At 42.6% G+C, this 14,833-nt stretch overlaps 1 protein-coding gene across 5 annotated transcripts in view; it reads right to left on the bottom strand.

Annotated features, from left to right (window-relative positions):
* The window catches only part of kmt2cb (lysine (K)-specific methyltransferase 2Cb), a 73,820-nt gene extending 59,196 nt beyond the window's left edge, over positions 1-14,624 (bottom strand). For 4 of the 5 annotated variants that reach the window (XM_061838641.1, XM_061838642.1, XM_061838643.1 and 1 more), the window contains exons 1-2: positions 13,682-14,624; positions 5,829-6,017 (exon numbers count right to left, since the gene is read on the bottom strand). In XM_061838641.1, coding sequence (XP_061694625.1) covers positions 5,829-6,016 — 188 coding nt within the window. In that variant the 5' untranslated portion in view covers position 6,017; positions 13,682-14,624. The remainder of the gene's footprint in view (positions 1-5,828; positions 6,018-13,681) is intronic. The other variant, XM_061838645.1, reaches the window with a different exon arrangement.
* Positions 14,625-14,833: the final 209 nt, after the last annotated feature.

Below are 14,833 nucleotides of genomic sequence, written 5' to 3'. Positions count from 1 at the left end.
GTATGGAGATGGCTGTATTGAACACTTTCTCCCAGAACAGGCAGAAACATTGGCTGACCTACAAGAGCAGAGGTAGAAACGTGCAGGTGGATTAAATCTTGTGCAGAATCTGAAGGAGGTTGCTGACTGTGAGGCTGTAGTAGTGGAGAGTGTGGCTAGACAGCATGGGATGGTTGTGTGTAAGATGACAGGTGGTGGGGAGGAAGATTAAGAAGACAAAGGCAGAGCAGAAAAACATGTGGAAACTGAGAAAGGAAGAGTGAGTGTTAGTCGGGTTTTTCCCGAGAGGAGGCGTGAGAGGCTCTGTGTGAACACGAGTCGCTTCTAGAAGACTGGACGACTATAATCAACGAGATCAGAGAAAGAAGCGGCAGAGTACCTGGTGTATCTTCTCAGTAGGAAAGGGGAGAAGGAGACTTGGTGGTGCAACCTCCAAGTACAGGAAAGCATAAATGGAAAGTAGTTAGCTAAGCAGAAGTGGTAAACTGAAGATAAGGAGAGGAGAAAGGAATACATTGAAATGCGATGTAGGGAAAGCTAGAGGTGTCAAAGGCCAAACAAGAGGCATATCAAGAACAGTTATCCCAGGTTGGACACTAAAGAAGGAGAAAATGATCTCTACATGTTGTTTTGACAAAGAAATCGAGATGGGATGGACGTGCAGGAGGTTGGGGTGATTAAGGACAGGAATGGAAATGTGTTGACTAGCGCCACTGATGTGCTAGATAGTTGAGGAAAAAAGAGAAAAGGAAGAGTAAAAGAGGCAAGTGCGGTGGACCAGGAAGTAGCAATGATTAGTAAAGGGGAAGTTAGAAAGACACGAAAGAGAAGTCAAATGGAAAGGCACTTGATCTTGATGCTTCCATACCTGTGCAAGTATGGAAGCATCTAGGAAAGGTGGCTGTGGAGTTTTTGACCATCTTGTTCAACAGAATTCTAGTGGGTGAGAAGATGCCTAAGGAATGTTATGCCCATTTTTAAGCAGAATGGTGATCTATGGGAACTCTAAGAGAAAAAAGTTGATGAGGCACAAAGTTAATGAAAGAATAGAATCGAGCCTAATGTAAGTATTTGGGAGAAACATTATGGTTGCTTGTCTAGAAAGATGACCGCAAATGCATTATTTTCCTTTAAAGTGTTGACGGAGCAGTACAGAGAAGGTAAAACGAAGCTATTCTGTGTCTGTGTATATCTTAGGTAAGTACTGAGAGAAGAACTGTGGTACTGCATGAAGAAGTCTGGAGCGGCAGAGAAATATGTCAGAGTAGTACGGGAGTTGTATGAGGGCAGCAGAACAATGGTGTGACAGATGAGTTTAAGTTGGAGGTGGGACCGCATCAAGGATCAGCTCTGAGCCACTTCTTGTTTGCAGTGGTTGTGGATAAGCTGACATGAGGAGTAGGACTGGAATCTGTGTGGAGCAGTATGTTCACAGGTGAGACTGTGATCTGCAGTGAAATCAAGGAGCAGGTCGAGGAACAGTTCGAAAGGGGGAGGCATGCACTGGAATGGAGAGGAATTAAGTAAGACTATGTGTGCATGAAGGAGGTGAAGGTGGAAACATGAGGGAGGAGGACTTTAAATTGGGTTCAACAGTCCAGAGCAATGGTGAGTGTGGTAAAGAAGTGAAGAAATGCATCTAAGCACAATGGTGCCAGGCGTCACGTGTGACAGAACAATCTCTGCTAGGAGGAAGGGCAAATTTTAGAAGACAGTGGTGAGGCCAGCCATGATGTAGAACTTAAAAGACAGTGGTACCGAAGAGACAACAAGAAGCAGAAATTAAGGTGTTGAGGTTCTGTCTAGGAGTGACCCGGTTAAAGATGATTTGAAATGAGCTCGACCGAGGGACAGACTAGGTTAGATCTTTTGGAGAAAACGCTAAACAAAGCACACTTCGATGGTTTGGACAGGTCCAGGGGAGAGGGAGTACATATACTGGTAGAGGGATGACGAAGATGAAGCTGGCAGGCAAGAGAGGTTGAGGAAGACCAAAGAGAAGGTTGATAGATAGAGCGAGGGAAGACATGAGGGCAGTTCGTTTTAGAGAGAAAGATGTAGGAGATAGGCTTACATGGAAAAATACGGACGGATGGACAGACAGATAGCTAGACCCTAATAATGTCCCTAAAATGTTTTGAACATTTAAATTTATCCTTCATTTCCAGAAAGCAGTTTTCACAATTTTGTTGGATATAATTAAATACTACACTTGTTTAATACTGCAGCAGAACAGCCAAACACTCAATTCTGTCTTATATTTGCCTCAAATGTATTTCTCCTCTAATAACATTTTCGGTCCATCCCAGACAGCCATGCAGAAATCAGCTGTGACTTTTCATCGATGCACGCCCCCCCCCCCCCACCCCACCCATCCCACCACAGCAAGAGGGGAGGAAAAAGGAAAAAAAAAAAAGGTGAAAATAATGCTGTGGTAAGTAGTCCCAGCTAGCAGTGAACTGCCTGGAACAGATGACAAGGATTTCCTGGCTCTGGAACTGGACTAGCAAGCAGATGGAGCGTGGGCAAAGGAGTTTATTTTAACAACCACTTCAACAAGACCCAATTGACATGTCTGTGCTTCAGAAAGATAAGCAGTAATATTTCAGCAGTAACAAAGACAGTTACATCAGTCCAGCGTAAATCTATTTCTATTCTATCGTATATGTATTTCCAGTTGAATCTAACCTTTTCACAAATTGGAATTACGTCCTGTCAAATTTTGCCCAAGAAGAAGCGAAATAATTTTAGAATGCCACGTTTAAGCAAATACTACATCCATTCGCTGCCAAAACAAGACCTCTTTAAAGCACACCTCCCCCCGTTCACTTTTCTTTAGAGAAGAGGAAAGCCGATCACCATCACTTTGTTTTAATGGACAAAGAGCTGCGACATTATGAATGCAATGCTCAGAGCAGAAGGGTAACAGTAAAATGTATATTTGCAGTGATGCAGTCTGACGAAATCAGCTTGCAAATTAGCCAATGAACTATTAATCAAACTGATATCAATGCAATGTGTAAATCGATTGCCTCGATCGCACGGTGATCTTTATAGAAACATCCTTTTTGCTTGTGACACCTGTTACAAGTTAAACAACAAACTAACTCAACGAAACTTGCTTTATTACATTTTTCAGAATTTATTTTAAGGATTTTTAAATAGGATTTGTTAGCATCTTTATTTCGTGCTGCACCACCAGTACAGTATACGATGTGTCTTTTTTTGTTTACATGGTTAAAACCAATGGTGCATTCGTCTTAAAGCCGTATAAAAACACATCATGGAAAGAGACTTTAAATTCAGATAAAATGGCAAATTTGGAGGTGGTCATTTTTTCTTCATCTGTTGCATCAGCACTTTGAATCAAGAGATGCTCAAAATCAAATGAGCAGGATTCAGGTCCTACAAAATGTGATTGGACATCAATAAAATACAGGGACGGCTTTGAAAATATATTGTGTATATATACACACGACCCTAAATCTAATTTATGAAATATATTGCTTTACAGTTATTTTTTAAATTATTTGTGGAAAAAAAGCAGCTCCACCTCAAATAAATTTCCATACCTACGATTGAATTAACATTCATGGTAAAAGTACATTTCCGTGACAAAAAATGCCAAGTCCTTTCTGCTAGTAACTCTTCAGAATACATTTTCTAACAATGAGTTGAGATGATAGATTCTGACAGATAACCACGAGTAAAATTATTGTGGTTTCACGGTATTTTCCAATGTTGTGCTAAATAGATCCCTGCTGAACACCCTCTATAGGTACATTACTAAATGTAAAATTAAAATAAAGTTGCATTTTCTGAATACATTCAAATTTTTGAACAACAAAAGTACTTGTTATTCAGAAAATGAGCTGCTATTTCTCTGTTCTCCTCTCCTCAAAGTAACATCAGAACAGAAACAAACTGATGCTAACCATCCTAGTTATCTGTATCGTATTAATTTGACCAAACACACTAACACTTGGATCAACGTGCAGACATTGATTTAATAGCTGCATCATAGCAAATTATTAACATCACCTTTGAAATGTGATACCCGTCCTTCTACCTACTTGCACCAACACTGATGTGAACCAACTACCTGCGCTGACTCCCCTGATGGTATAATTTTTGATATACAACTACAAAAAGAGAAAAAGACACTGACACGGCAAATGGCTTGAATTGAATGTCAGCGGTGTATTTTTTTTTTTTTTGTGGCGTTGTCATTCACTCCAACAACCGTGTCATCTTTTCCTCACAATCGAGGCACACATTTTCTAAACCTGTCAAATTTGTGAGCATTCCCCTCCCTGGTATTCAACACGACCAGCAAAGTTTCACCCCGTGATCTTCATCTTCAATTCAAAAACTGTGCTGATCTCAAATCCAAAGTAATGGAGAGCTGCCATCTCCTGGCATCTGGTCATCATTTCAAAGTCGGGCAGGATAGGCTCCACCTCACCCATGACCATCGTGAGTTTAAGATGGACAGAAAATGGACGGACCAATGGATTGTTATATTTAAGTGGTCCAAAGTTGAGGGCATGGCTGACCGTCAATTCTTGAGGTTGTTTCTGGGGTGAAATTAAATTGTCCCTACTTTAGCGTCATCCATCAGGAGCAAAATATCTGAGTGCATATTTCTTTCCTTTCTGGCAACACATTTCTGTATAAAGTACAGTTTTACCACTTCCTAAAGAAGAACCCCCTGAAATTACAAGACAAATAAATCAACAACAGTAGAAATAAAGAAAAAAAACAACAACACTGAATCCCAAGAAGCAAGAATTCGTCACAGCGCAGTTGGACAGAGATTTTCTATTTGACTGAGAATCTTCAGTGAATTTTATGTAACTGTCAAAACTGAATTTTCATCTAAGGAAGGGTATTTTCCATGAGTAAATGTATGGTTGTTATTAGCAATAGTCAGCGGCCTATTCTTGCACATCACACCCTGTTAAAACAAGACTGCCACATGCTTTAACACAAGGAATACAGTATCAGTTTAGCCCAAACCTCCATTAAGACCTTCTTTTGATCAAGGTTGGGAAAAGGTCTGAAGGCGTTGAAAAAAAAAAAAAAAATTATCAACACCAATGACCAGATAATTCAATTAAGGAGTTCAAGAGTGAGAGAAGAAAACCAAGCACAAATAGCATGAAAGCATCAAGAGTTGGAGAAACCAAGGAGGTACTTGAAGCAGGACAGAATGCTGAAGGCGTGCCAACAGTACCTGTTGGCGGTCACCGAGGAGATGATCAAATCAGAAAACCAACAATTTGCCCAGAGCGTCTCGTACAATCCGAAATGCCCACATTTCTCTTCAAGTTCAGCCACGCCACCCTTAAGACTTTTCATGTCACTGAGAATCTTGGTCTTGGAGCATTTCGTTCAAATTTTCCAGGGGGTGGCACTGGGTGAGTATTTGGCCAATATATTGAGCAGCCCTAAAAAGCATTTCCACCATAATAGAGTGCTCGCTCTTGCAAGTTTTTGAGCATGCTGAGCCCCCTAAAAAGGCAATTAATTTCTCAGAACAACAACAATGAATGTCACTATTCCAAGAGCCCTTTTGCATTCCCCGGGGCTTGGGCCCAAATTAAAAGAATTTAAAAGCAACCGTGTTTCTGCAAATTTTGACAAACTTCTCCCAAGTTTGATGGAAATCACACAAGTCGTTTTTGACCAATGGAAACACAAACCAGAACCATGCCCTCCTGATCCACTTTTTCCTCACGTAACGTAGCGGCCATTTAAAAATGGGTCACATTCACGCACCCAAACATGAAACTAAAAAGATGTCTTTACACGAAGCAAAAACATACTTCTTTCTGTTCCTAGAGGAAGCTGAGAGTTGCGTCTGGGGTAGACAGATGTCAGCATCCTTGCGTGGCCTGCCACGTGGTCGCTTGTCGGCATGAGCGGGACTCCCTGTGGAAGTGGCCCCTGCACAGCTGGAGGGTGATGAGGGTCCCTGGTCAGAGGGTTCCACAGTCTGTTCCTCTGATGACATTCTGACACAAACAAACAAAGATGCTATCATGGTGTCACATTTTCATCGGCATTTTGATCAGAAATGTTCCAATCAGAATGCTTTTGTCTTTCCTTTTTAAGTTCCTTTGACTCCATATTGCTAACTTTGGAGACAATCCACTAACCGAACGGGGAGTTTTAACCCTAACACTGGAAACGTAACCACCAGTTCTGCCACAGAAACTGGACTACGCACTTATCTTGTGTTCTGTTGATGTAGGGGATGACATCCAAATAGTGAAGTGTGGATGTTGACTCAATTACATATTATGTGTATGACAATGTCATATATCACAATCTGAAAGATGTTTTTCAGCCATTTGGTTGCCCTCTACTGTAAAATATGTATTCACATTGTCCTTGTCTGATTACATTCAACAACCTCACAAGTCTACTTTACAACAATATGTATTTTTCTTGAAGATATTCTCAGTATTCTTCTGGACTTAAGAGTACAACTGTGACACTCAGCGAAGGTACAAGCAGATGGAAGTTTCAGGATGAGCCCAACATTCACAACTCAATTTAATTTGACTTTCCCTAAACCTTTGCGTATGCTGACCTGTCCAATGTTTCAATCCCCTCTTTTTGCTGTTCTCTAACAAGAAGCTGAACGGCAAAATTCACAAAAGTTCTTCGATCCATGAGTCTACCAGTACATTTTCCGGTTCAATAAAAATCAGTATTTTTACTATTCTCTTCGGTTAGGTGTCTGTGAATATTTTTCTTCAAGCCGTTCATACTTTGACATCATGAGATAACATCTAACAAATCACTTAACTGTACATAACAACTGAAAGGCTTCAAAGATATATTAGATGATATTGTCAGAGAGACCTGCCCACCTAATCGAAATTGCAATTTCAGACAATGTGATCATAAAAGTACAAAAAAATATAGTAAAAGTAAAAAAAAAAAAGGAAAAAAATAGATTTATATATATATATATATGCACACACACACACACCACACACACACACACACACACACACACACACACACACACACAGGTCATGCAGTTCAAAGGAAATGCTACTTGATACTAAGGAAAAATGTATGTAAAATTTTGGTCTTGAAGAAAATTATATAAAACTCTTAAATTATCTCTCTCTCATTACTGTGGCATTTAACAAAATTAAATAATTTTTGGTGATTCTGACTGACCTGAAACAGGAGAGGTGTAGTCTGATTTGACTTCAGAGAGTGGAACAAAAAAATGAAATGTGTTTATGCACAGTATGTAAACTTCTGGTTTACATACACTGGTTGTCATTTATATCACCTCCAAATCTGAGACTACGGTCCTATATTGGAAAAGTGTGGCTTGCCCTCTCCAGGATGGAGATGAGGTCCTGCCCCAAGTGGCGGACTTCAAGTATCTTGGGGTTTTGTTAATGAGTGAGGGAAGAATGGAGTGGGAGATCAACAGGTTGATCGGTCAGGGTCTGCAGTGATGCGGACTTTGTATCGTCCTGTTGTGGTAAAGTAAAGAAGCCGCTGAGCCAAAAAGCGAAATGCTCAATTTACCAGTCGATGTACGTTCCTTGCATCACCTATGGGGATGAGCTGTGCGTCGTGACTGAAAAAACAAGATCCCGGATACAAGCAGTCGAAATGAGTTTCCTCCACAGGGTGTCTGGGCTCTCTCTTGGAGATATGGTGAGGAGCTCGGTCATATGGGAGGATCTCAGAGCCGTTGCTCCTCTGCATTGAGAGGAGCCAGATGTGGTGGCTGGGGCATCTGTTACGGATGCCTCCCGGGTGAGGTGGTTCGGGCACGTCCCACCAGAAAGAGACCCCGGGGATGACCCAGAACATACTATCTTTCTGGTGTTGAAACAAAATGTGACCCCCAAAAAAAATCTACGACCAGCACATAACCTGGGTGCTATAGATAACCAAATTGGAATTTGGATTTTATTGTTTTGTTGGACATGACATCTTTATTTCAGAATAGTACAAGGGGTAACAATTCAACTGTGATTCTCTAGTCATTTGTTGCTGTCAATGTTGATAGTGAATGGGGATATATAGACAGTGAGCGCAAGCTCTCCAAAAATTGTCAATCAAACCTCATTTGATCCAACCATAACATTAGAGTAACGGTTGGATTGAGCATGATTCAATTAAGCCATCCCTAAAAACTGGGAAACGGGGACGACAAGCTCATGTGGCAACAGTTATGGTTCCGCTGGTCACTTGTGAGCAGAGTTCAATCAATTGAGTCTCTAGAGTGTGCATGTGCTTCAAGAGTATCAGTTTGACAAGAATGACTTTGTACGGCACTCTAAAACTGTATTCTAGTAACCAAAGTTAATAATAGTCTTACTTAATTTTTATTTTTGTTTACTACACGAAATATTCAAAAGGTAAACTAGGTATCTCTTAAATTACTTCAGAGTCACCCAAATTTTTTCTTTGAATTTGTATAATAATGACTCATTTGGCACAGTGAACCCTCTGGTTAGAGTGTCTGCCTCACAGTTCTGAGGATCGGGGTTCAAATCCCCTCCGTGCCTGTGTGGAGTTTGCATGTTCTTCCCGTGGTTGTGTGGGTGTTCTCCAGGCACTTCGGTTTCCTCCCACATCCCAAAAACATCCATTAATTGAAGACTCTAAATTGCTCTTAGGTGTGAATGGTTATTTGTTTACATGGTCCATGAAATTGACTAGCAACCAGTTCAGGGTGTACCCTGCCCTTCTGGCTCAAGCACTCCCACAAACCTTGAGGGTAAGCAGCTGAGAAAACTGATGGCTGGGTGCATAGTGACTCGTGTCCCATCAGTTTGATGTAAAATAGGCTGGACCTTAATGAATATGATAAATATAACATTTGAATTGAAAAAAACTGAAAGGGATTTCATTTATACTTTAATTGAACAACTGGAGTACCATAATAATACATGGGTACATACAACCTTGTTTATGGGTTCCGCAAAAGAAAAAAATGCCAAAACTGCTTGCAGGAAAGTAATTAATGCTGAACTATTTCTATGATTGTATGATTATCACCATGGAAGGAAGAATGTCGTTTGTGTAATCAACTTTAGTGTGTTTGTCACGTGCAATCACTCAGTGTTTAATTTTGAAGTATCAAAACAAAATGAGTCAAACGGTAAATCAAAATCTCCATCGGCAGCCCAAACGTTGTCAGGCCACATCAATAACACCTACCCACTCCACTGAGATCCAAAGCCAAACATTTACCTTTAAAAAGACTGTACCGCTCAGTTTTTAAGGACACTCTCAGACATTTTCAACACTGTTTATTTACAGTATATGAAAAAAAAATACTCAGTGGACTTCAATCAAACTTAATGGAGGGACTGCGCTCCGACAAAAGGAAGAACCCCCAAATTCTGGTGCAGAGCCACACATCATCAACCAACATAATCCTGAATTTATTAATTGTCAGAACATGTCTATTACTACCTAAATTCCAGTGCAAGGAGTAGGTAGGCATTTAAGAAGGTGATTTCGTCAGCGTTTATCCTAATTAGGATTATTTGGCCCAAGGTTTGCACTTTGCCATGCGCAAATAACCAGGCAGCATTTCTCATTCCAAACCTTTCTGGCACAAATACTACTCAAGACTTCAAATCTTACAGGGGAGCTGCCACCATCTGACTGCCTCATCTCTTGTTCGCTTGTGTCTGATTGGTCTCAATCTGCCTACAGGCCCTGAAGACAGATGGTGGTCCAATAACAAGAAATACAAATCATTAGAAGGAAACTACTATTGTACAGAGTATCATCACCAACTGGAGAGAAAAGGCAACAACGCAAGAAGTAAGATATCAAATTACAAGAATAAAGTTTTTTCCCCCCTCCTCAGAATCATGTTGTACTATTACAATTAGAGTTATCCTAATCGTAATGGTACATCTCAATTACCAAGATCTAATAACATCATCGAAAACCAGGCCCAATCACGTGATTTTTAGCTGATCGGTAAGGGCTGAAAAGTTTTAAAGGTCACGAAAAAAAAAAAAACGCACAATAAGTTACAAATGTATGGCAAGTTAATTTGATATTAGACTAAGATTGAGTACATGTGGTGGCGTGAAAAAGAAGAGGGGGAAGAAATAAAAGTCCACATCTGCACAACTGTTGGAAATCCTCACAAATATTTTTTCAGACCCAGGTGCACAGCACCTATGTCTTCAAAACACAACCCCCCCCCCCCCAAAAAAAAGGATATCACTATATCTAGTACTAAAGGTTGAGTTTAATGACAAAGGGGTTCTTTGTCAGTGAGTCGGACACAAACAGAAGACATCGCTCGTTGACGTTGCTTCTGGCGACACTCAGGCCGTGTCCGCGTGGAAACGGAGCGACGATATTTTTGTTTGTTTTTCAAAAAGAGAACAAGCAGTAGATACATTAACAACAATGGCTGTGAATGTGAAGCACTGCGGGGTTCCTTTTTGACAGCATTTGTTCAAAGCCAAAACATGCATCAAGAGCCTCTTTACTTCACCGTCCCTCGGCTACAAGCGGTTGGACACGACTTGCGCTTAAAGAAATCCCGCCAAAAACAAGTGCATGACGATGCCTTCGTTTACCAGAAACATTGTTAAGCAATAAAAGACAAACTCAACCAAAAAATATTAACAAAATTATACTTCTGGGTTGTCAATGGACAAACAGCAAACAACTTCTTTTATAAACAATACAAACACAATGACTCCTGAGGAGTAAGTTAGGTCTCCCCACAAAAATGATCCACATGGAACTGGTGGGTAAACGTGAAGCCGGCGTCTGCAGTTGGGAAGTACACCTGAACTTGGATAAAACGGACCCCAATGTAACAGATATCAGATAAAACAGACCGTCAGGACTGGACAATACCTCCAAAACATTTCTATTTGTCCCTTAAAATCCTATTGACAATCGGTTGGTTCCGGAATTGTCACGGTTGGTCACTGGCGCTGTGGAGCAAAGAAGGCAGAGAGTAGGGCCGACAAATTCCTGGGTCAGAGATATACAATATGAATAGACGCAATTACGAAAGACTTATCTACTGTGGCTAAGTGGCGGCCATGTTGGCTGTAGAGCATTGACCTGGCAGCCATGTTATGATGGTTCTATCGGTTGTTTTGTGTACAAAGTACGATGGGAGTGTGAGAGCAACACGTCTGCCATGGTAACTTTATCATTTGGGGAGAAAAAAAAAAAAAATTTGGGGACCAATATTTTTTTTTGTTAAGCCGTTCACCTTTGACAACAGATTTAGAAATAGGAAGCACACAAATTCTTTGCAGCTAATGAAAGAGACCTGTTTTTTTGAGTATGTACATCATCACTGTGATCAAACACACGAGTTTTGATAAAATTAAGAACTTTCAAGCATCAAGCTTTTTGTCCATTTTAATTTACAATTGCTATACTACATTTGGCATTTTAGGCCACGAAACAAAAACTTCAACGATGTTGTATTGTATAGTAATGTGTGTGTATATGGCCTAAAAAAAAAATTTTAAAAAGTGATTCAATGTAATTGACAATCAGCTACATCGGACAATCCCCGTGCCCTATAAGTCTGTTCTGTCACTTCAATTTTGAAAGCTGAAACAGCAACTCGGACTGTCCGGAAATTAAGCATTTCCCATGCAACTGAGAATTGTTCATTTCAACACTGGTGTCTATATTCCCCACTACATTATTTGTGCAAAAATGTTGATCATTGTTTTCCAAAGTAAAAGCAGATGTTTGCAAACGCCTTATTTTGATTAAACAAATGTAAACGGTCTGTTTTTACGAAGGATGACAGAAAAGCTGAGAATAATTACCGTTGAGAGGCTGAAATTTCAAGGATTCGGACAATTATAAACCCCAAAAAAAGGTCACGAAATGATCCATCGGTTATCAGAACACTTGTTGAGTAATTGGCTGGTAATTAAACAGTTGTTGCTCCTCTACTCCGTTCTGCTTTACAGTGAAGCGCTGCAATCAAGATGTGGCTCTGAAATAGCTTACAGAATAAAAGGCTTGTGGCACTTCTCTGGCAGTTAGTTGGGTAGAGACAGTGTGGCAGAACCGGACAGCGGCTCAGCTCATCTGACGGCGATGACGCCCATCTTGCGTGCATCTGCGGGGAGCCTACCGGGTCGTCACAACTACCACCGAGTCCTCCAGTGTACACATTTTTAAAAAGTGAGCTTTTGTTAACTCGAGCTTGGGCACTCAATCGCTGGCTCGCGATAGCTGCTAGCCTGTTGTGTTGAACTGGAACAACAGAAAGAAAATCAAGCAAATGCGTGTTAATTGCACTTAATGTACTTATTCCACTTGATTCTGAGGGGATAAAGTGATCCACTGAGCAAACAGGTTAACCTTTGTGCGCAATTGCTTCATATGACTTAAAACAAGCGGCACAGTGACACAACTGATTAGAGCGTTGGCCTCACAGTTTTAAGGACCGGGGTTCAAATCCCGGCCCCGCCTGTAGTGGAGTTGCCATGTTCTCACCACGCATACGTGCGTCTTCTCCGGGCACTTTGGTTTCCTCACACATCCCCAAAAACATGCATTAATTAGAGACTCTAAATTGCCCGTAGGTGTGACTTGTCTGTCTCCATGTGCCCCATGATTGGCTGGCACCCAATTCAGGGTGTACTGCACCCACTGCCCAATGAAAGCTGGGATAGTTTCCAGTACTCCCGCGACCCTTGTGAGGATCAGTGGCTCAGAAAGTGGATGGACTTAAAATCAGTTGGCACGGTGAAATCAAGCGGTTAGAGGATTTGCCTCAGAGTACTGAGGACTGGGGTTCAAACCCGCCAGTGTGGAGTTTGCAAGTTCTCTCTCTCTGGGCACTCCGGTTTCCTCCCACATCCCAAAAGCATACATAACTGGAGACTCAAAATTGCCCTGAGGTGTGATTGTGAGTGCAAATCATTTTTGTTTCCATGTGCCCTGCGATTGGCTGGCAACCAGTTCAGGGTGTTCCCCGCCTCCTGCCCACAGTTAGCTGGGATAGGCTCCGTCACATTTGTGAGGATACGCGGCTCAGATAACACATGGATGGAGCTAAAACCAACGTCGTTTAACGGTGTAGACATCATGTTAGCAACATTTTCCCCAAAAAGCTTCGTTACCGTACATCTGATGATGACAACCAGGCAGCTAAGAGCAAACTTCCCAGACGGCGACAAGCGTCTGTGCGCATGCACGCGCACGGACACACACACACACACACACACACACACAACACACACACACACACACACACACACACACACACACACACACAAAGGCTAGGTCTTCTGAATGCAACGCAACTGTGTTGGTGAACTACAATGCCACACAAGTGGTGAGGATGCTTGCTTACATAATGGCGTGGCTTCAGCTCGTATTGCGCGCGCACACACACACACACACACACACACACACACACCCCAAAAATAAAAAACAGCATCGTTCGTATGTTTTGAAAATGTTATGATAAGTTACATTTAAATATTGCCGGTCATATATACCAGCACGAGAGAATGTTGGGTTTCGTTGAATAGTCCCGAGTCATGGAGAAGGCAACCCCCCCCCCCCCCACCGCCGCCACCACCAACATCAGGAGATGGATATTGTCGGTTCGAGCTGTCGCCAAACCAATATTTACATATTTCCTAACGCTCATTTGGCTTACCTTCCAGCCCCTAAGAATAGCGAATTATCCTCGTCATGTCCAGAATGGCAGGGGGAGGGGGGGGGGAGATGAAACGTCAAGGTTTGATTAACCAGCCAGCCAGCTAGCTAGCTAGCGAGCTAATGAAGCTAGCTAGCCTCTCTCCGATGAAGCGCAGCTCTCAAAAACGCATCGCGCGTCTCGTTATATTCCAGCGCCGCAAGGTTACTCCCAACTTTGCCCATTTGATGCAAGGAGCGCTGCTTGAAATCCGTCCGAAAAGCAGTTCCCTGGCACACGCATTTGGGATGAGCGGAGGGGGGGGGGGGGGGATCACTTTCCTTTCTCAAATGACAGCTGTCGTCGCACGAGTTGGGGTTATGTAGCCGCTACTCGCTGTTAGCCACCCAAGTCTTGTGCCAGAAATGTCTCGCGTTCGCCTTAAAGAAAGCCCCCCCGGATATCCAAGTCAACGCTCCATGACGGCGTTCGAATCCGCGGCGAGGCGCCAGGCGACGGCTCGGAGGGGGGGCGCCGCCGACGGCTCGCTTGCCAACTGGTTCTGTTTTCTTGGGCTGCGACGAGCTGCGGGAGCCAGCGGCCACCCTGCCACGCAGTAACGGGCGCCTCGCTGCACATGAACGAATAAACGCCAGCCGGATGGGAGCTCCGCGTCGGCCCCCGGCGAGGAAGAAACGGCGAAAGGCCAGCAAAATATCGCCAAAATGAAGTTGCCGTGTGCGCCTAGGTCCAGTCGCTAACTGTGGCCATGGCTAATGATAAGTGGCACCTAAGCACGACCCGTTCTTTGCTGCTCCAAAAAGTAGATCCAGCTAACGCCGCGCCGACAATTATTTCCGCCGTGGCGCAAACATCGATAAAAGGGTTGATCGCGTACGTAGCAATTTCCAAACAACGTCCGCGGGGGACAAAATCAACTACATCCCTCTTCACCGGATGCCAAATCTTCGAAATACTCTCTGACCCGGCGGAGGGATATCAGCATTTAGTAAATAAAATAATGGCGGGCAGGGCGTAAAACATGGCGCCCGGGAGGACGCCGGGCTGGACGGGATCGCGTTTGATGACCCTCACGCAAATGATCACAACGACCGATTTCAAATTCTGCCAAACGGGCTCAGCGATACACTTCAAGTCAGCAACTTTCTGCGG

The sequence above is a fragment of the Syngnathoides biaculeatus genome, chromosome 13 (genome assembly GCF_019802595.1).
Source record: "Syngnathoides biaculeatus isolate LvHL_M chromosome 13, ASM1980259v1, whole genome shotgun sequence".
NCBI lineage: Eukaryota > Metazoa > Chordata > Actinopteri > Syngnathiformes > Syngnathidae > Syngnathoides > Syngnathoides biaculeatus.
The sequence above is the reverse complement of the archived record's forward strand: the minus strand, read 5'-3'. Positions and strand labels throughout refer to the sequence as shown.